Here is a 20,587-nt window from a genome sequence, read left to right on the forward strand (position 1 = left end):
AGGTCCATTGACATGGATTGCCTCACTTCCATTTTCCTTTGTAGCTGAACGTATATAGGGTCGAGTTCAATGTGCTTATTAATAGCATGCTTTGTGGAGCGCCAGGCTTCTAGGAATTCTCGTGCTTGTCTCTGCCTAGCCTGTCGCAGGATCTTGGTGTTGTCCCAGTCAAAGTGTTGGTTCTCCTTGTCCATGTGGATTGAGATGAGTGAGTATTGGTCATGTCTTTTTGTAGCCAGTTGGTGTTCACGTACTCTTGTTTGTTTCCTTCCTGATTGTCCGATGTAGTGTTTCTCCCAGTCTCTGCAGGGGATCTTGTAGATGACATTGGTCCTGTTCGTGGCGGGGAGTGGGCCTTTAGTTCGGGTGAGCAGTTGCCATAGGATTGATGTGGGCTTGTTTGCCACTCTGATACCCAGCAGTCGTAGGAGTCTTGTGGTGAGTTCTGACATGTTCCTGATGGAGGGAATTGGTGTGATGAGTGTGTTGGGCATGTGGTATCTTTCTGATACTACTGATGCTTCTGGACAGCGGGAAAACCAGACAGGAAAACACACCATCGCTTTATCGGAGGCTGCACTGAGGATGTTACCAAGCATGGTAATGAAACATCTGCAAAACAAGAAACCAGCTCGGTGAGCCAACCAAGCTCAACACTCAACTCGAGCTACAAATCTACTCCAAAATCTTGGAAACAATTCAGTATGTAAAAATAATTTTCTTTTTTTTAATAAAAAGAGAGCCTATTACAGGCAAAAACATGAAAATTGACAATAGGAAATCCAGAAATTGCAGAGAAGTTCTATAAATTGTACATGTCTGTCTTCCAAAGAAGTCTCCTTAAAGTAATTATGATCCAGTGGTTGAGTAAGAGAATGGAACTGGAAGAAATTAGTATAATATTAGTACTAAGGAAATTAATGAAGCTGAGAGTCACACAATAACAAGGACCCAACGCCTGTCATCTCATAGTATTGAAAGAGATGACAAGACATGGCAAATGCATGAAAATACTACCAAAAGTCTAATAATTCTGCAATAATACGTGCAGATTAGGAGGTTGCAAATGTAACCTTGCTGCTACAGATCAATTAGCTTGGCCTCACGAGTAGGGAGAAAAACCAGAATCTGTCATAAAGCATAAAGTTGCCATAGGATTGATGCAGGCTTGTTTGCCGCTCTGATACCCAGCGGTCGTAGGAGTCTTGTGGTGAGTTCTGACATGTTCCTGATGTAGGGAAGTGGTGTGAATTGTGTCGGGGCACGTGGTATCTTTCTGATACTACAGATGCTTCTGGACAGCATCAGATGATACCACATGCCCCGACACACTCATCACACCACTTCCCTACGTCAGGAACATATCAGAACTCGCCACAAGACTCCTACGACCGCTGGGTATCAGAGTGGCAAACAAGCCCGCATCAACCCTATGGCAACTGCTGACCTGAACTAAAGACCTACTCCCCGCCATGAACAGGACCAATGTCATCTACAAGATCCTCTGCAGAGACTGTGAAAAACAGGAAGGAAACGAATAACGAGAGTACGTGAACACCAACTGGCTACAAAAAGACATGACCAATACTCACCAATCTCAATCCACCTGGACAAGGAGACCCACCACTGACTGGGACAACACCAAGATCCTGCGACAGGCTAGGCAGAGACAGGCACGGGAATTCCTAGAAGCCTGGCGCTCCACGAAGCGTGCTATTAATATGCACATTGAACTCGGACCTTATATACATTCAACCACGGAGGGAAAACTGGAAGTGAGACAATCCATCTCAACGGATCCCAGAGTTTAAAAACCAGGCAGGAAAACACACCGTTGCTTTATTGGAGGCTGTACTGAGGATGTTACCAAGCATGGTAATGAAACGTCTGCGAAACAAGAAACCAACTGAGCGAGTCAACCAACCTCAATACCTAATTGTTATGTTTCTTGCTATTTTGCATCAAATACTGTTCTGTCTCTATCAATTTCTTGGTCCTCCTTTGAATTCCAAAGTTTTCACCACTCTCAGCCTTATGACTTTTGTTTTGGAAAATTTGTAAGCTTCTGCTTTGCTGCAGTCTTTAACTTCCCTGGCCATGGGTCCTGGGTGACTTGAGTGGTGACTGGGAAATAAACACCTGTGCTGTTGGTGATTGAGAGTAGTATGTAATGCCATGCTGGTTTCATAGAATCCTTAGTGTGTAAACAGGTGCTTTTGGTCCAGCGAATCAATACTGACCCTCAGAGCATCCCTCCCAGACCCATTCCCCTAATCTACATGTTCCTGAACACTACGGACAATTTCGGAAGGCCAGTCCACCTACCCTGCACGTCTTTGGACTGTGGGAGGAAACCAGGGCACCTGGAGAAAACCCATGCAGACACTGGGAGAATGTGCAAACTCCACACAGACAGTTGCCTGAATCTGAATTGAATGCAGGTTCCTGTTGCTGTGAGGCAGCAGTGCTAACCACAGGGCCAGCATTCTGTGCCATTTCAATACAAAATCATCACCCTTTTCCTCTGAGGCTGTGCTCATGTTCCAGATTTCCCAGTCAGGGAAAATGCAGCCCCAGCATACACTCAGTGGCAACACTCCTTGAGCAACAACCAGCAAATGTTTTCTCACCTATACAGATAAGCCACGGCTTTGGCCTTTTAAACATTGGAAGACCGAAGCCGCCTCTGTTGTTTACGGATTCGTGTTAAGCCCTGTCCTATTGAATCCCTCAGTCCCCATTCATTGGCTTCTGTTGTACCACTGTCCTGAACATTAACGTCCATCAGCACTGGCGATTCTGTCTGGGGAGCCTACAATCCAATGGTTTCAATGTGGACTTTACTAGCTACAAAATCTCCCCACCCCCGGCCTCATTTCATTACCAATCCTCCCTCTCATCCCTGCCTCTTTGAACAGTCCGCCTTCTCTCTCGCCTATCTGCTCCTCCCACCTCACTGACTAATCCCCACCACTGCTTACCTGCACTCACCTATCACCATCTCACCTACCTTCCCCAGACTGATCCCTGCCTCTGTTTATTTCAGAGGCCCCCTTCCCCATTTCTGAAGAAGGGTCCCAACCCAAAACGTCAGCTTTCCTGCTCCCCGGCTCCCTGGCTTGCTGTGTTTTTCCAGATCCACACTGTGTTGCCTCAGACTCCAGCATCAGCATTTCTTACTATTTCTGAGTATATTATAGCTTTTATGTGAATGTCCTTCAGCACCCAGAGACTGGAAGTTTCCAATGCTAGAACAACGCTAAATGCAGATTTTGTTCCTCATAGTTACAAAATTCATTACAAATGAGTCTGAAGTGTACAACCTCTTGTTTTTGAAATGTTTGTTTCAAGAAATCAATTTCTTCAAATATTTATTTTGCGTATGTAGAATTTCTGAAAATCTGTATGCTATATCTTAATGAGAAGTTTATTATAGGACTGTTTCTTTTGTTTCCATTCATAGGATTTGGATGTTGCTTGCTAAGTTATATTGCCATCCTTAATTGCCCTTCAAGCTGGTGAGCTGTTGTGTTGAACTGCTGCTTTTCTTGGGGCATATAGGTAGCCTGAGTGTTGAAGAGAATTCCAGGATTTTGATCCAGTGACAGTGAAGGCTTTGTGATATAGCTCGAAGTCAGGATGGTGTGTGGCTTGGAGGGAAGCTTGCAGGTGGTGGTATTTCCATGCATGTGCTGCCCTTCTTAGTACTAGATATCATGGGTTTGAAGGTGCAATCAGAGAAACCTTGGTGAATTATTGTCATGCATCTTGTTAATGGTATGTGCTTGTGCCATTCTGTCATTGGAGCAAGTGAATATGGAAGGTGGTTTTGGGATGCTAATCAAGTAGACCACTTTGTCCTGGATGGTGTTAAGCTTAAGTGTTTATTTTTGGAGCTGAATCTATTCTGACAAGTGGGGAATATTCTGTCATGCTCTTGACTTGTAGGTGGTGGACAGGCAGGGAGCAGTCAGGAGGTCACTTGTTCAGTGCAGAATACCTTTTTTATTTTTATTGCCCTCTAATAGCTGCTCTATTTAAAAGGCTGATCGAATTTAGTTTCTGATCAGTGATCACTCCCAGATCTTGATTGTGGGGATTCAGCGAGGAAAGAGGTTGTGTAGATTAGGATTATTTAGAAAGATGGAGGTTGAGGGGGAACCTGATTGAGGTCTACAAAGTTGAGAAGTAGAGACAAGGTGGATAGCAAGAAGCTTTTTCCCAGAGTGGGGGACTCCATTACTAGGGGTCACGATTTCAAGATGAGAGGGGAAAAGTTTTTAAGGGAGATATGTGAGGAAAGTTCTTTACGCAGACGGTGGTGGGTGCCTGAAACGTGTTGCCAGCGGAAGTGGTAGAGGCTGGCACGATTGCGTCATTTCATGTATCTGTCTAGATTCATTTTAATGGTCAGGGAGCAGAGGGATACAGATCTTTGGAAATGGGTGACAGGTTTAGATAGAGGATTGAGATCGGCGTAGGCGATCCCCCCTTGGAGGGTCGAAGGGCCTGTTGCTGTGCTGTAATTTTCTTTGTTCTTTGTCTCCTGATGCTCAGTGGCATTTCAATGGTTAGATTCTCTCTTGCTTGAGATGCTCCTTATGCATTATTCCTGTGACGTGAATATTACTTGCTGGTTGTCAGTATAAGCTGAAATATTGTACAGATCTTACTGTAAATGAATATGAATTGCTTTAGTATCTTGAGGGGTTGAGGATAGTGCTGAACATTGCACCGTTCTCAACGAGCATCCCTATTTCTGACCTTTGTAAGGTATGGAAGGTCATTGATGAAGCAGCTAAGGATGGTTCAGCCTAGGACACTACCCTGAGGAACTCCCGCAGTTATATCCTAGGACCTGAGGTTGACCTCCAATGACTATGCTATCTTCCTTTTGTGCTAGACATGACTAAAACCAGCAGAGATTTCTCTGATTCTCCATTACTCCAGTTTCCTTGGGGCTGCTTAATGCATACTCTATCAAATGCTATGTAGTGATGAATTGTCAAGTGTAGAAAGCACTGTGAGGCAACAAATGCCATGAATAGTATACCTGCTGAGGAAAGCACAAAAGTTTTGGATAGTACCGAAACTGGTTGTGTTGATTGTGTGATATCGGACTGTCTATTTGGGGCACAGACAATAAGACTTCAGAATGGTATGCTGTCTCCCTGACGTCAGGGTCAAGGATGTCTCAGTGAGTTTGCAGAATGTTATCGAAGAGGAGAGTGATGAGCAGAAGGTCACTGTACATATTGATACAAGGACATAGGAAGAGAAGGGGGCAAGATTCTTCAGAGATAATATAGAAAATTAGGCAAGAGATTTAAAAAGTATGGACTCGACGGTAGCAATATCTAGATTACTCCCGCTGCCATGTGTTAGTGAATTAAAATAGAGTAGGGTAGATGAATGCTTCACTGAGGAGTTTAGGGCTGGGGGCAGTGATTCACATGTTTGGATCAATGGGATCTCCTCTGGGGTAGAAGTGACCTGTGTAAGAAGGGCACGTTGCACCTGAATTGGAAGGGGACCAATATCCTGGTGGGGTGATAAGCCATTGTTACTTGGGAGGCTTTAAACTAGCAAGCGGATGTTGGGGCTCCCGGAGAGATAGTGAGGAAGGAGATAAGCCTGAGGCTGGGACAGCAGAGAAGAGGAGCAAATTAAATAATCTTGTCAGACAAAAGCATGGCAGAGAATGAGGCAAGGTTGATAAATTAAACTGTTTATTTCAGCACAAGAGGCTGTCGAGGCAGATGAACTCACGTCATGGTTGGGAATGTAGGACTGGGGTATCGCAGCTATTATAGAAGTGTGGCTCATGGAGAGGCAGGATTGGCAGCTTAATGTTTCGGGGTATAGATGCTATAGGAAGGATAGAAAAAGGAGGGGCATGGGAAAGATGGTGAAGCAGTATTTTTGGTAAAGGATTACATGACAACAGTACTTGGGATATCCCTGGGAGAATATCCAGTGAAGTTATCTCTGCGGAACTGAAAAATAGGAAAGGGATTAAAAATGAAAGTTGCTGGAAAAGCTTAGCAGTTCAGGTAGCACCTGTGTAGGAGAAAACAGACCTAAAGTATCAATTCTGAGGAAGGGTCATTAGACCTGAAACATTAACTCTGATTTCTCTTTACAGATGCTGCCAGATGTGCTGAGCATTTCCAGCAACTTCTATTTTTTTGTGATAACAAGGTGTAGAGCGGGATGAATACAGCAGGTTGAGCAGGAAAGTGATGTTTTGGGTCTGGACCCTTCAGAAATGGGTGAGGGGAAGGGGATTCTGAAATAAATAGAGATGGGGAGGCAGATGGAAGATGGATAAAAGAGCAGGTAGGTAGAGAAGAGTTGGACAGGTCAAAGAGGCGGGGATGGAGCTAGTAAAGGTGAATGTATGTGGGGAGTTAGGGTGGGGGTTGGTCAGTCCAAGGAAGATGGACAGGTCAAGGACGCTGGATGGAAAGATAGGAGGTGGGAGTGGGGCTTGAAGTGGGAGGAGTGGATAGGTAGGTGAAAGGATGGACAGGTTAGGGAGGAGAGAATGAGTTGGGCTGGTTTCGGGATGCGGTTGGGGAAGGAGAGATTTTGAAGCTTGTAAGTCCACATTGATACTATTGGGCTGCAGGGTTCCCAAGCAGAATGAGTTGCTGTTCCTGCAACCTTCAGATAGCATTGTTGTGGCACTGGAGGAGGCCCAGAATGGACATGTCGTCTGAGGAACGGGAGGGGGAATTAAAATAGTTCGCAACTGGAAGGTGCAATTGTTTAGTGCAAACCAAGTGTAGGTGTTCAGCAAAGTGGTCCCCAAGCCTCCGCTTGGTTTCTCCGATATAGTGGTTCCCATGGCAGGAACAGTGGATACAGTATACCACACTAGCAGATATGCACATGAACATCCATTTGATGTGGAAAGTTTTCTTGGGGCCTGCGATGGAGGTGTTGGGGCCGGTATAGTACTTCCCGTGGTTGCAGGGAAAAGTACTGGGGAGGGGTGGGGTGTGTGGAGTGGACAGGGGAGTCATGGAGAGAGTGGTCCCTCTGGAAGGCACACAAGGGTGGGTAGGGGAAAATGTCTTCGGTAGTGGGGTCAGATTGCAGATGGCGGAAGTTCTGGAGGATGATGCGTTGCCTCCGGATGTTGGTGGGGTGGGGTGGGAGGGCGAGGGCATTCTGTTTTGGTTGTTGTGGGAAATGCGAGAGACACGGTCAAGGGTGTTTTTGACCACTGTGGAGGGGAAATTGCGGTCCTTGAGAAACGAGGATGTCTGGGAGTGGAATGATTCATCTCTGGAGCATATGCGGCGGAGGCAGAGGATTTGGGAATAGGGGATGGCATGTTTGCAGAAAGGTGGGTGAGAGGAGGTGTATTGTCGGTAGGCTTGAAATGGATATCGGTTTCCTGGTGGCTGCCAGAGATGGAAACCGAGGTCATGGAAGGAGAGAGAGAGGTATCGGAGATGGTCCAAGTGAACTTAAGGTTGGGGCGGAAGGTGTTCATGAAGTGGATGAACTATTTTTCTATTTTTTTTTGTTCCTGATTTATAGCATCAGCAGTTTTTTTCCATTATTTTAACAGGAAAGGGATGATTACCTTATTGGGATTGCACTATATACCCACCTCCTGCTCACTGCCACCCCCAAAAATAAAATTGGTCAGTGGGGGAATTGAGAACCAAAATTTAAGGAGATCTTGGATACCTGTACGAATGACAGAGTTGTAATGGTAGGGGATTTTAACTTTCCAAACATTTAACTGGAACTGCCTGGGAGAGGAATTTAAATTTGTACAAAATAAATTGTTTTACTTGCTATGTGGATATGCCTACTAGAGAATAAGCAAAACCTTGACCTTCACTTGGGAAATGAGGCAGGGCAAGTGACTGAGGTGCCAGTCAGGGTGTGCTATGGGACCAGTGATCTCAATTTTATTAGTTTTAAATTTAGTGATCGACAAAGGGTAGATTTGAACTAAAAGTTGAAGTTTTAAATTGAAGTAAGGCCTACTTCAATGGTATTAGGTAAGAAGTTTCAAAAATTGATTAGAGGCTATTGGCAGATAAAGGGACAGGAGGAAAGTGGGAGTCCTTTTAAAAATGAGGTAATGGGAGTTCAGAGACAGTATGTGCCTGTTAGTGCGAAGGGTAAGGCTGGTAGGTGTCATCCAGCATTCCCCACTAGAAAATATGAGACTCTGTCAAGAGAAAGGAGACGGCAGCTGGAATCTAATGAATTCCTACCAGAGTATACTGGCAGTAAGAGTATACTTAAGAGGGAAATCAGGACAGCAAAAAAGGGACATGAGATATCTTTGTTAAGTAGGGTTAAGGAGAATCTTAAAAAGATTCTACAAATACATCAAGGGAAAAGGTGCAGGTGGGGAGAATAGGGCCTCTTAAAAATCGCCACGGCCATCTGTGTGTGGAACCACAGGAGATAGGTTAGATACCAAACGAGCATTTTGTGTCAGTCTTTACTATGGAGAAGGCTATGGAAGCTAGAGAACTTGGGGAAATAAATAATAATACCTTAAAGTTTCCATTATCCAGAAGTGGGATGGCTGGGGTGTCTTAAAACAAAAAAGATGGATAAATCCCTGAGACCTAATCAGGTGTTTCTCAAACTTTGTGTGAAGCTGGGGAAGAGACTGCTGGGCCTCTTGCTGAGATATTTGTATCATTGATAGTTACAGGTGAGGGTGCAGGAAATCTGGAGATCGGCTAATGTGGTGCTATTATTTAAGAAAGGCTGTAGGGAAAAGCCAGAGGCCTACAAACACGTGAGCCTGATGTTAGTGGTGGCTAAGTTGTTGGAAGGGATTCTGAAGGACAGGGTTAACATGCACTTGGAAAGGCAAGGACTGATTTGGGAGTGTGAACATGACTTTGTGTTGAGAAATCTGTCTCAGTAACTTGATTGAGTTTTCTGACGAAGTGACAAAGAAGATTGATGAAGGAAAAGGAGTCAGTGTTGTCTATGTAGACTTCAAGGTGTTCAGCAGAGTTAGATTACATAGCAAGAACTGCAGATACCAGAGTCAGATAACAATGTGGAGCTGGAGGAACACAGCAGGCCACGCAGCATTAGAGGAGCAGGAAAGTTGATGTTTTGGGTCAGGACCCTTTATTTTTCGGACTGGAGGCCTGTGACCAGTGGTGTGCTGCAAGGATTGGTGCTGGGTCCGCTGGTTTTGGTCATATAAATGATTTGGATGTGAATATGGGAAGAAAGTTTAATAAGTTTGCAGATGACACCAAAATTGGTGGTGTAGTGGTCTATGAAAAACGTTTATTTAAGAGTACAATGAGACCTTGATCAAATGGGCCAGTGGTCTGAGGAGTGACAGATGGAGTTTAATTTTGATAAAGTTGAGGTGTTGCATTTTGGTAAGGCAAGTGTATACAGTTAGTGGTAGTGCCATAAGCAGTGTTGCCAGACAAAGGGACTTGGGGGTGCAGGTACATAGTTCCTTGCAAATGGTAAACAGGGTGGTGAAGATGTGTAACACGCTTGCCTTCATTGGTTAGTGATGCATGGATAGCAGTTGGGATGTGATGTTGCAGCTGTGCAGGGCATTGTTTGGGCCACCTTTGGAATACTGCACACTCAGTTGTTCTCTTCTGGCTATAGGAAAGATGTTGTTAAATTTGTAAGAGTGCAGAAAAAACTTACGAGGATGTTGCTGGGGTTTGGAAGGCTTGAGCTCTCAAAAGATTGAATAGGCTGGGGTTTTTTTTCACTTGGAACATTGGAGGCTGAGGGGTGGCCTTATACAATTTTATCAAATCCTAAGGGGCATGGATGGGGTGAATAATCAAGATCTTTTCCCTGGAGCGGGCTGGGGGGTGGTGTGCAAAACTGAAACTATAGGTTTAAGGCGAGAGGGGAAAAATTTAAAAGGGACCTAAGGGGCAACTTTTTCATGCAGAGGACGGTGTGTGTATGGAATGAGCTGTCAGAGGAGGTGGTGGAGACTGATACTGTTAAAACATTTAAAAGGCATCTGGATGGATACATGTGCAGGAAGGGTTGCTGGCCAGTAGAATTAAATGAATTTAGGATATATGGTCGGCGTGGACGAGTTGGACCAAAGTGCCTGTTTCTGTGCTGTGTAATTCTCTGACACTCTCTTATAATTAAATAAACCCCCAGTGTTCAAGTTGACTCTTAAGCCATCACCCCTTGTTTTTATATACTGCTATAATACATCAGAATACTTTGCAAATTGAATTACGTTAAGTTCAGTGACTGTCACATTAACAAAAATATCAGTTATTCTACATCAACAATATCACCCAAACAGCAAAAAGCTAATCAACCAGTCAATTGCTTTTAATGATTTTGGCTGAAGAAAGAATCATAGCCATGATTGCATTCTAGTCACGGTTATATAGCATAGAAGGGTACTTTTGGCCCATTTGAGCCTGTACTGATCTGTCTAGACTAATCCCACTTTGCAACACTTGGCCTATGGCCTTGAATCTTATGACATTTCAAGTGCTCAGCAATGTACATTTTTAAAGGCTAAGGTTTCCGACCTCTGTCCTTCCAGGTAGTGCATTCCAGACTTCATCCCCATCCTGTGAATACATTTTTCTTTGAATGCCCTGTGTAAGCCACCTCCACTCACTCAGTCAAAAATTATGCGCACTCGTCATTGATCCTTCAACTAAGAGGCACAGCTGCTTTCTATACCCCTGTCCATGCCCTTCATAATCTTATACACCTGTCAGTACCCCCTAGCCTTCTCTGCTCTAAAGAAAACAGGCTGAGCCTGCTCAACCTCTCTTCGTAGCTAATATATTCCAAGTCAGACAACATCCTGGTGCATTCCCTCCACACCCACTTTGTTGCACTTCAAGGAAGACCTATGGCTGCACAAATCAGGACCACACACAGTACTCCAGCTGTGGCCTAACCAGAGTTGTTTTTGTACAGCTGCAACATAACTTCCATGCTCTTAAAAATCTATGCCAGATTAATGTTCCATATGCCACTTTAATTATTAACCTGTTCTGCTACCTTCAGTGCTCTGTGGTCAAGCACTCCAAGATGGCTGTGTTCTGTACTTCCTTTTCCTACTGCTCATTACTTGTCTTATTACTTCCGACTTGTTTATCTCCTTAAATCCCATCTGCCACTGATTTCCCATTTGACCAGACTATCCATATCTTCCTTTAATCAAAGATTTTCTTCACTATTAACCACCTGTCCCATCTTTCTGTCATCCACACGCTTACTAATCATTCACTCAGCGTTCTCATCTACATCATTTATATGTATTGCAAACAAGAAGTGAGACAGCCCTGATCCTTATGGTGTGCCAGTAGACAACACTGCTAAGTCACAGAAATAGCCTTCTACTGCCACTTTCTGTCTGCCACCACAAAATCAATTTAGGATCCATCTTGCTAAGTTACCCTGGATCCCATGTGCCTTTACCACCTCTATCCGTCTTTCACGTGGAACCTTGTAAAAGGCTTCGAAGAAATCCATATAAACTATATCAACTGCATTACCTTCATCTGCCCACCTGACTTGAATTGGCTTTGTCAGCTATTCAAAGGAGTTTAGTGAAAGTTTATAAGTTGCCACTTATGATGCCATCTTAAGTACACGGCAGCTAGGTATGGATATTTTAGTTCAAGTTCTGAGGTGGAAAAAAGCAATTAGAAAATAAATTTTAAAAAAGCCCAGCATTGCCGATTATAGGAATTAATTAGTAAATAGAGAAATAAGACGTTCAGATCAACAATTCTTCCGACTCAGTCCACACAGAACCTTGACTTCATACCACCAGGCTTCACCTCCATGTTCTTGAGGCCGGGAGATGGCTGTGGAATCACCTTGGAAGTCCATGCTCGGGCCAAGCGCCACCAAGAGATTGCCATGCAAGGCTGAGAGACTGTGTGCTTCCAAGAAACTGCCACACTGGGTTGGGAGACCACGTGTCGCCAGGCCAGGAGTTCACAACATTACCAAGATGGCAGAAGAGAGGAACGAAAGAGGAAAAAGCTGAAGCATCCCACTCTGTTGCCATCTTGCCTTGAGGCAAGATCACCAACTTGGAAAACAATCAGTCGTCATTAACAGTACCATGACAACTTCTATATTAGTCTGAATCAACAGCACCGGTAGAAAGGAATTCTCATTTAATGTGTGTTCCAGAGTTTTTAAGTATCTGGTGATGCAGAAATTTCTAATATTAGTGGAATTATGACCTATGGCCTCTGAACCATTGGTTAGAGCTTCCAATTGAACCTGAGCTATTTCATGATCATAAGGAATTTGAGTTGGAACACACCTTTCAGAAGATCTCTTTGCCTATGATGTTTGAATGTCTACAGCCTTGCTTATTGAAAACACCTGATCTCGGAAGCTAAACAGACTAAATAAGTCCTACGTCCGTGACACCACCCATGCCCTCCACCTCCTCCAGGACTTCCAATTCCCTGGCCCCCAACACCTCTTTTTCACCTTGGACATCCAGTCCCTATACACCTGTATTCCACATGCAGATGGCCTCAAGGCCCTCCGCTTCTTCCTGTCCTGCAGGCCCGACCAGTCCCCCTCCATCGACACCCTCATCCGCCTAGCCGAACTCGTCCTCACCCTCAACAACTTCTCTTTCGATTCCTCCCACTTCCTACAGACTAAGGGGGTGGCCATGGGCACCCGCATGGGCCACAGCTATGCCTGCCTCTTTGCAGGTTACGTGGAACAGTCCCTCTTCCGCACCGACACAGGCCCCAAACCCCACCTCTTCCTCCGTTACATTGATGACTGTATCGGCGCCGCCTCTTGCTCCCCAGAGGAGCTCAAACAGTTCATCCATTTCACCAACACCTTCCACCCCAACCTCAAGTTCACCTGGGCCATCTCCAGCACACCCCTCACCTTCCTGGACCTCTCAGTCTCCATTTCAGGCAACCAGCTTGTAACTGATGTCCATTTCAAGCCCACCGACTCCCACAGCTACCTAGAATACACTTCCTCCCACCCACCCTCCTGCAAAAATTCCATCCCCTATTCCCAATTCCTCTGCCTCTGCCGCATCTGCTCCCACGATAAGACATTCCACTCGCGCACATCCCAGATGTCGAAGTTGTTCAAGGACCGCAACTTTCCCCCCACAGTGGTCGAGAACGCCCTTGACCGCGTCTCCCGCATTTCCCGCAACACATCCCTCACACCCCACCCCCGCCACAACCGCCCAAAGAGGATCCCCCTCATTCTCTCACACCACCCCACCAACCTCCGGATACAACGCATCATCCTCCGACACTTCCGCCATCTACAATCAGATCCCACCACCCAAGACATTTTTCCATCCCCACCCTTGTCTGCTTTCTGGAGAGACCACTCTCTCCGTGACTCCCTTGTTTGCTCCACACTGCCCTCCAACCCCACCACACCCGGCACCTTCCCCTGCAACCGCAGGAAATGCTGCACTTGCCCCCACACCACCTCCCTCACCCCTATCCCAGGCCCCAAGATGACTTTCCATATTAAGCAGAGGCTCACCTGCACATCTGCCAATGTGGTATACTGCATCCATTGTACCCAGTGTGGCTTTCTCTACATTGGGGAAACCAACCCCCAAACATCAGCTTTTGTGCTCCTGAGATGCTGCTGTTCATCCAGCCTCACATTTTATTATCTTGGATTCTCCAGTATTTGCAGTTCCCATTATCACTAAATAAGCAGTAGTTGATTTTAAAAGCTGTTGGTAGTAATGGAGCTAAAATTAACAGGTAATTAAATATATTTAAGTTGGGTTCACTTCTGCCCTTCGCAGAAGAGCATCTGCCATCTTTGTGTTGCCGACTTGAACACCAGACCCTGTTAGGTTCGTTTTTCAGAGACCCTCACGGACTTGATGCAAGAGCAAGACACTGACCTGGTTACAAAAACACAATCCTTTATTATTAATACAAGCTGTGGAAGATCGCTGAATGCAACCGGGCACAGAGCGCTGAGTGTCGTGAGCGATTCGCCCCGAACAGGAGACAGTCCCCGCTGTTATACCCTTGGAATTGGCAAATGTGTAAACAAGTACTACATCTGAGAATAGGATACAGCTTTGATTGTCACGAGGTGTATGATAACGACAGGATGCAATTTCAAGTGACAACTGTCTGGCTTGATCAATGGTCACTGACCGGGCCATCTCAGCAGGAACAGGGGTAGGCAGCAGTTGGGTAGAGCCATAAAGATTACAGAACTTAATGCCAGTGATAATGGGAACTGCAGATGCTGGAGAATCCAAGATAATGAAATGTGAGGCTGGATGAACACAGCAGGCCCAGCAGCATCTCAGGAGCACAAAAGCTGACGTTTCGGGCCTAGACCCTTCATCAGAGAGGGGGAAGGGGTGAGGGTTCTGGAATAAATAGGGAGAGAGGGGGAGGCGGACCGAAGATGGAGAGAAAAGAAGATAGCTGGAGAGGAGAGTATAGGTGGGGAGGGGATAGGTCAGTCTAGGGAAGATGGACAGGTCAAGGAGGTGGGATGAGGTTAGTAGGTAGGAGATGGAGGTGCGGCTTGGGGTGGGAGGAAGGGATGGGTGAGAGGAAGAACAGTTAGGGATGCAGAGACAGGTTGGACTGGTTTTGGGATGCAGTGGCTGGAGGGGAAGAGCTGGGCTGGTTGTTTGGTGCAGTGGGGGGAGGGGACAAACTGGGCTGGTTTTGGGATGCGGTGGGGGAAAGGGGAGATTTTGAAGCTGGTGAAGTCCACATTGATACCATTAGGCTGCAGGGTTCCCAAGCGGAATATGAGTTGCTGTTCCTGCAACCTTCGGGTGGCATCATTGTGGCACTGCAGGAGGCCCATGATGGACATGTCATCTAAAGAATGGGAGGGGGAGTGGAAATGGTTTGCGACTGGGAGGTGCAGTTGTTTATTGCGAACCGAGTGGAGGTGTTCTGCAAAGACTTAATGCCATTTGTTTTTACAAATGTTTCACACCCCTACGGATGTTGCTCACACAATCCTATTCGGGCAGGAAGTTGAGACAATGTTCACGTACCCCTGTACGAGCAGCATAAAAATTCATGGGATGTTAACCCATTAACACCTCAACCCCACAATGTCATTGACCCTTAATAGCCTCAGGGAAGAGGCCACTCACGTGCACCATATAACTGCACAAAGAAATAAAACCAGTTGCACCATGCACCATTAACCTGCACACCGGAAATGTCTGGCACACTGTGTTCAGTAAAACCTGCAAAGTCTTCCTTACGTGGGACTTGTGCAAAAGTTTGGAGAGCTGACCGACATATGCTCAAAACAGCAGACATAACGTTCATACTCACTGAGTATGCACCCTTGTGATTGATTTTTCAACTAAGAGGCACAACTGCTTTCTATACCCCTGATCATGTCCCTTATAATCTTATACGCGTCTATCAGTATCCCTCAGTCTTCTGTGCTCTCAAGAAAACAGCCTGAGCCTGTTCAGCCTCTCTTCATCGCTTTACAGAATAGACCCACCGTAGGTAATAGCAAAGTGGCATGTATCCAATTGGGTGTCATCCTCTACATTTGCCTCAGCATACCATGATATATGATATCCTGTGAAATACAGATAAAACCCATTTAAGTTGAAGGTGATGAGGAACTTCTTAGGATTGTGGATCTTTAGAATCCTTTGCTGGAAAGGTCTGTAGAGGCTATGATGTGTTTATTCGAGGCCGAGAGAGATTTTTAATAAGTTAGTGAATCCTGAGCGATGGAGAAAAGGTGGAAAGTGGAGTTAAGGATTATCAAATCAGCTGTGATCTGTTTGGCAGAGTGGACTCAATGGCTGAATGGCCTATTTCTGCTCCTTTATCTTGTGGAAAGGGCGACTTGCTGTTGACATTGGCATCAGCTGATGATTCAGTACTATCTTATATTGGATAGAACTTAGCAAATCCCGTAAGGACAGTGAAGGCATAGAATGGACTCTAGTTAGGGAGTATTAATGTCCACCTCTACCGACTGGCTTGACTGAACCGTGACTGACATATTTGCTGAATTGGGCCTGCTACAGTTAACAAGAAGGAACAATACAGTTGACTGTCCCCTCATTAGTTTACCCGTCATAGGCGTATCTGTTTGATTTCAAGGTGACAACTAGTCCTAAAATGGTCAATCCCTGAGTCTGAAACTGATCCCATGCTCTAAATTCCTCCAGCAGTTGAAATGCTTTCTCAACCCCTACCGTCTTAAGTCTCAAGAATTTTATTTCTGTTTGATCACTTCCTATTCTTAACTCCACAAATTAGATATTCTCTGAAGCCGTCTGTAATAGATTTCACAGTATAATTGATGGCATGGGATACAAGAACTTGAACTTTCTAATAAAAACAGCTGGGTGGTGGTCACATTCTTTATTATCTATATTTGATGCCAATTGATATGTTATTCAGTGAATTTTAAGGACAGGATTTGGATTTACTCAGCTGAGCGGCCATTTGGAAACATTTCTTATTGGACTCCAGTACCCTCCCAGTTCTCAGCTCTCATGCATTCGTTGAATAGAGTATGGATCTGTTGTTCTTTGCAGTTGTGCCATCAGTTGTTTTTACAATATTCAAGGCTTTATTTTTTCCTTTTTTCTAGATAAAAGTAGTGAAGTTCTCTTACATGTGGACTATCAACAACTTCAGTTTCTGTAGAGAAGAAATGGGAGAAGTTATCAAGAGTTCGACTTTCTCATCTGGAGCAAATGATAAATTAAAGTGGTGAGTGTGGAACTCGTTATGATAACATCCCCATTTATGGGGATTTGCTAATGCACTTTTTGGAAAGGCAGGATGATCAAAGTTTAATGAGGCATGTAACAAAATGAATTTGTACTGTGGTTTGATGGATTTGACCTAATCATTATATTGTTCATGAACCAGAAGTTCCTTTCCAAGGCTGTGGAAGCTATGGCACCTATTTCTGAAATTTCCATGTAATGATCAGGTACAGGGCATAATCCAAATTTCAGAATTCCCCCTGAAGCTTGCATACAATCCTCCCATGACAACCTAGTGGTACCATGTGACCATTTAAATTGGAAGAGTGCATTTGAGCTACAGGTGAGATTGAGATCAGTCACCTATTTTTAGAAATTTAAAACCCAGCAAATTGGCTCAGTGCTTAATATTAGATTATTTTTCTCCGTGGCCTGTCAGTAAGTAAATTTTTCAGCTCCCAGCTTGCTATTTCACTTCTTAGCACTTGTCAGCCAGCATTTTGTTGTTATATTCATTATACATTTTGTATAGTAGATGCTGAATAATTATGTACCCTTCCAATGTTGAAAGGAAGTTCAAGTATTTTCATTTTTCTAGTTGTTTTCCACAGACTGGGTGATATTTAGGTTTAATTGAAATAAATTAAGCAGTCCCACGAAGAACTGATGCAAACTCTCGATCATGATCAAAAGGCTAACATTAAGAATAACTGTTACTTAGTTTTCTATACAATTCCCCTTCTTGTCCTTTCGAAAGAACGGGTTTTGTTGTGACTTGTTCTTTAATTTTTTTTCCCCCTGCAAAAGATTTTAATGTTTATTTCATTGCTTTCTTACCTTCTGCTCTTCACTAAGAGGAAGCTAGAGGACTTTGTTTTCCGTCTAGACCATAGCATAAATAGAGTAGATGTCTCTCCACCTGAATTATACAAACTACTAAAAATTTCATAAGTTTAAGCACCTTCGTAAGCATCGAATTTTTCTGACAGTTTTTTGGAGTCATTTTAAAGCTTGCAGTGGTTGTTGATATATGTGTGCTTCAAACCTGGCCAAAGATTAGATATAATTTAGTTGCAAGGTAAAATAAATAGTTGGATTGGGAATGAAGGGAACGATTAACTTGACTTTGGGAAGTGAATACCGCAGTATGTTTTGGAACAGTGTAATATTTATGGTTGCTGTTTCCAGAGCGACAATGTCGAAAATACTTGTTTCAGCTAATGTAGTTTTGAGTATGTTTTGTTCAAAACTTAGATGCAGGATTGTGCCTTTGCTATAGGTGTGAAATGTGGTAATTCATTCTGATCATTAATTAGGGAATTATTTCCTGTTCTTCAAAAAAGTGCTGTGAATGCTGTAGTCATACATTGACTATAAATTTGAAATTTAGCGGTAAACTAAGTGTATGGTTAGAAACCTTAGGCAAAGTCTTTGCAGTTTTTATTTTTGGTTTCTAAGGGTAATGCCTTGGTGCAAGGGACAGTCCTTTCCAAAACAGAACTTTTAAAAAAAAAATTGTACTCTGGTTAAGTGACATTCATGTTAAGAGAGAAGACATATTTTCGGGTTGCCAATGTAGGCGCCAAGCCCAGTGAGACCAGATTCAAGTACTGTTAAAGCATATTCTGCTGTGCCTCAACAATTTGCTTTCAATGAGCAGTCTGCTTGCAATATGCCATTAATCCACCTTTATTCAACACATGGTTCACCCAAGTACCTTTTCCTGTTTTAAGGAAGGACGAGAAAGATGCAGTTATTAAAAGAAACCAAATGTACTTTTTAATACTTTTTGTTTTCTCTGTGAAGGTAATGTACCTTGATAGATTCAGGCTCTATGGTGCATTCTCCAACTTGATCGAAATCCAGTATTATATGTAACACATGTACTGTCTCTCGTGCGCTCTTCCTAAACAATGTTAGGTAATAATTAGGATAGGATAACTGCGGTTGATCTTCCGGTTTCAAATTGTCAATGTAGCTTAGATCTATTTTAACCAGTGATCTTCTATGGCGTACGTGGTTGAGGGTTTTTAAAATTTACAAAGGAAACTCAACTCTAGTATTTTTATTTATGAAAGGAGACACGAAGGGCCAGATCCAAGAGGTAAGTGACGTTGTTATGCTGTATTTAGGGCAGGCTCTCCCAGCCCACTCAGCTTGGTGTTGTGCTTGACATCTGCTTGCTGACTGTATTTTTACGTACTGTTAATGTAACTGGCTGTTGAAGAATTGGGCCATAATGCTGATATCAGCAGAAGCTATGGCAAAGTCTTACAGACCTTCCTTCGAAGGTTTCAGCTGAACGCTTGCTGACCAGAAGTTAATATTGGGTCCTACAGCACAAGGCTCTACTTCCATATTCCTAATCGAATAAACTCTAAGCCATTTGGAAGCAAAGAGGTTTGTTTGATCTGTGGGGGAAGAGGTGACGTAATGTCACTTGACTAATAATCTTGAATGACTGGCCAAAGTGCTAGTGACATGGCTTCAAATCCTATTATGGCAGATGGTGAAATTTGAATTCAACGAAAGTTTAGCCAAAAACCACTAATAACAGTTCGATTGTTGTAATAAAAAATCTGGCTTACCTAATTTTTTAGGAAGAAAATCTACCATCTTTATCTCGTTTGGTCTACATGTCACTCCAGACTTGTAACTGTCCTTTGTCCTCTGTTCATTTAGGGATGGGCACTTATTGCTGGTCAACCCAGTGATGCACCCATCCCATGAACAAATTTTTAAATATGCACCCTGTACTGTTTACTTTCTTCCTTTAAAAAATAATTTTCATTTTTGGGTGTTGAGAGGAGGAATAGTCCTTGTATTTAATTCATGTTCTAATTTTTTAAATCTCAAACTGTAAAGTCAAAACTGATAAATTTTAAATCCCTACCACAGTATATTTTATTTTATGCACATTAGACAATTTTGAAATGTACAGTCACAAACATTTATTCCCCTATCTTAACTATGTGCTGTTTATATCCAGGAATATATGGTAGATTATGATTACTTAGCTTTTCATTTTTTCATACGTAAAATAAGTAATGCTGCGATGATTTGTATTGTATTATCAGCATAATTTTAGAAATATATTTTTGTCTTGGGGTCCAAATTTGTGCTGGTTTGAAATTGGACATGAGAATAACTGTGGACAATTTTTTTTCCTGATCTGGGTTGGGAAATGGAATTCTGACCCAGATCCGAAGATTCAAGCCTTTTTTAATGTTAGCAACTGTTGATTCTGTTTAATAAATTTAAACTATCTTAGTGGTTTAATTGGAGATATGCTTCTCAGAAAGTAGCTTGCATAACAAGATGAGTAAACACATAAAACTGATATTATTGATGTTTATCGTTGAACCTATGCCATCAGTGTTACCACCAGCGCACTGCTTTAGAAGTTAAAATGATGAATAACGTCATTTAATTTATTTGTGGACATAACGGCTTTGATATCATCACTGGACTGGTAATCGAGACCCAGGTAATGTTCTGGGAACCGTGGCTTAAATTCAATAAAACGCTGGAATTTAGAGTCTAATGATAACCATGGAAAAAAAATCCCATCTGGTTCACTCATACTTTTAAGGAAGGAACCTGCCATCCTTAACTAGTCTGGCCTACGTCTGACTCCAGACCCTTAACAATGTAGATGACTCTTAAACTGCCCACTGGCCAGTTAAGGACGGCCTAGTCAGCAACACCCTTGTCTTGTCTTGTGAATGAACTAAGAAAGCAACCTTTGTTTATAGGAGTAAAAAAATTCTGATATTTAAATATTCACATTGAAAAGTGTTACTATTGAATGCACTTTATAAAATCAGACACACCTATTTTTAATTTAACTTT

General features: G+C 43.4%; 1 protein-coding gene across 2 annotated transcripts in view; it reads left to right on the forward strand.

Annotated features, from left to right (window-relative positions):
* The window catches only part of spop (speckle type BTB/POZ protein), a 125,990-nt gene that overhangs the window by 64,088 nt on the left and 41,315 nt on the right, over positions 1-20,587 (forward strand). For both annotated transcript variants that reach the window (XM_048560920.2, XM_048560921.2), the window contains one exon: positions 16,615-16,736. In XM_048560920.2, the coding sequence (XP_048416877.1) occupies positions 16,615-16,736 (122 nt within the window). The remainder of the gene's footprint in view (positions 1-16,614; positions 16,737-20,587) is intronic.

The sequence above is a fragment of the Stegostoma tigrinum genome, chromosome 31, assembly GCF_030684315.1.
Source record: "Stegostoma tigrinum isolate sSteTig4 chromosome 31, sSteTig4.hap1, whole genome shotgun sequence".
Taxonomy (NCBI): domain Eukaryota; kingdom Metazoa; phylum Chordata; class Chondrichthyes; order Orectolobiformes; family Stegostomatidae; genus Stegostoma; species Stegostoma tigrinum.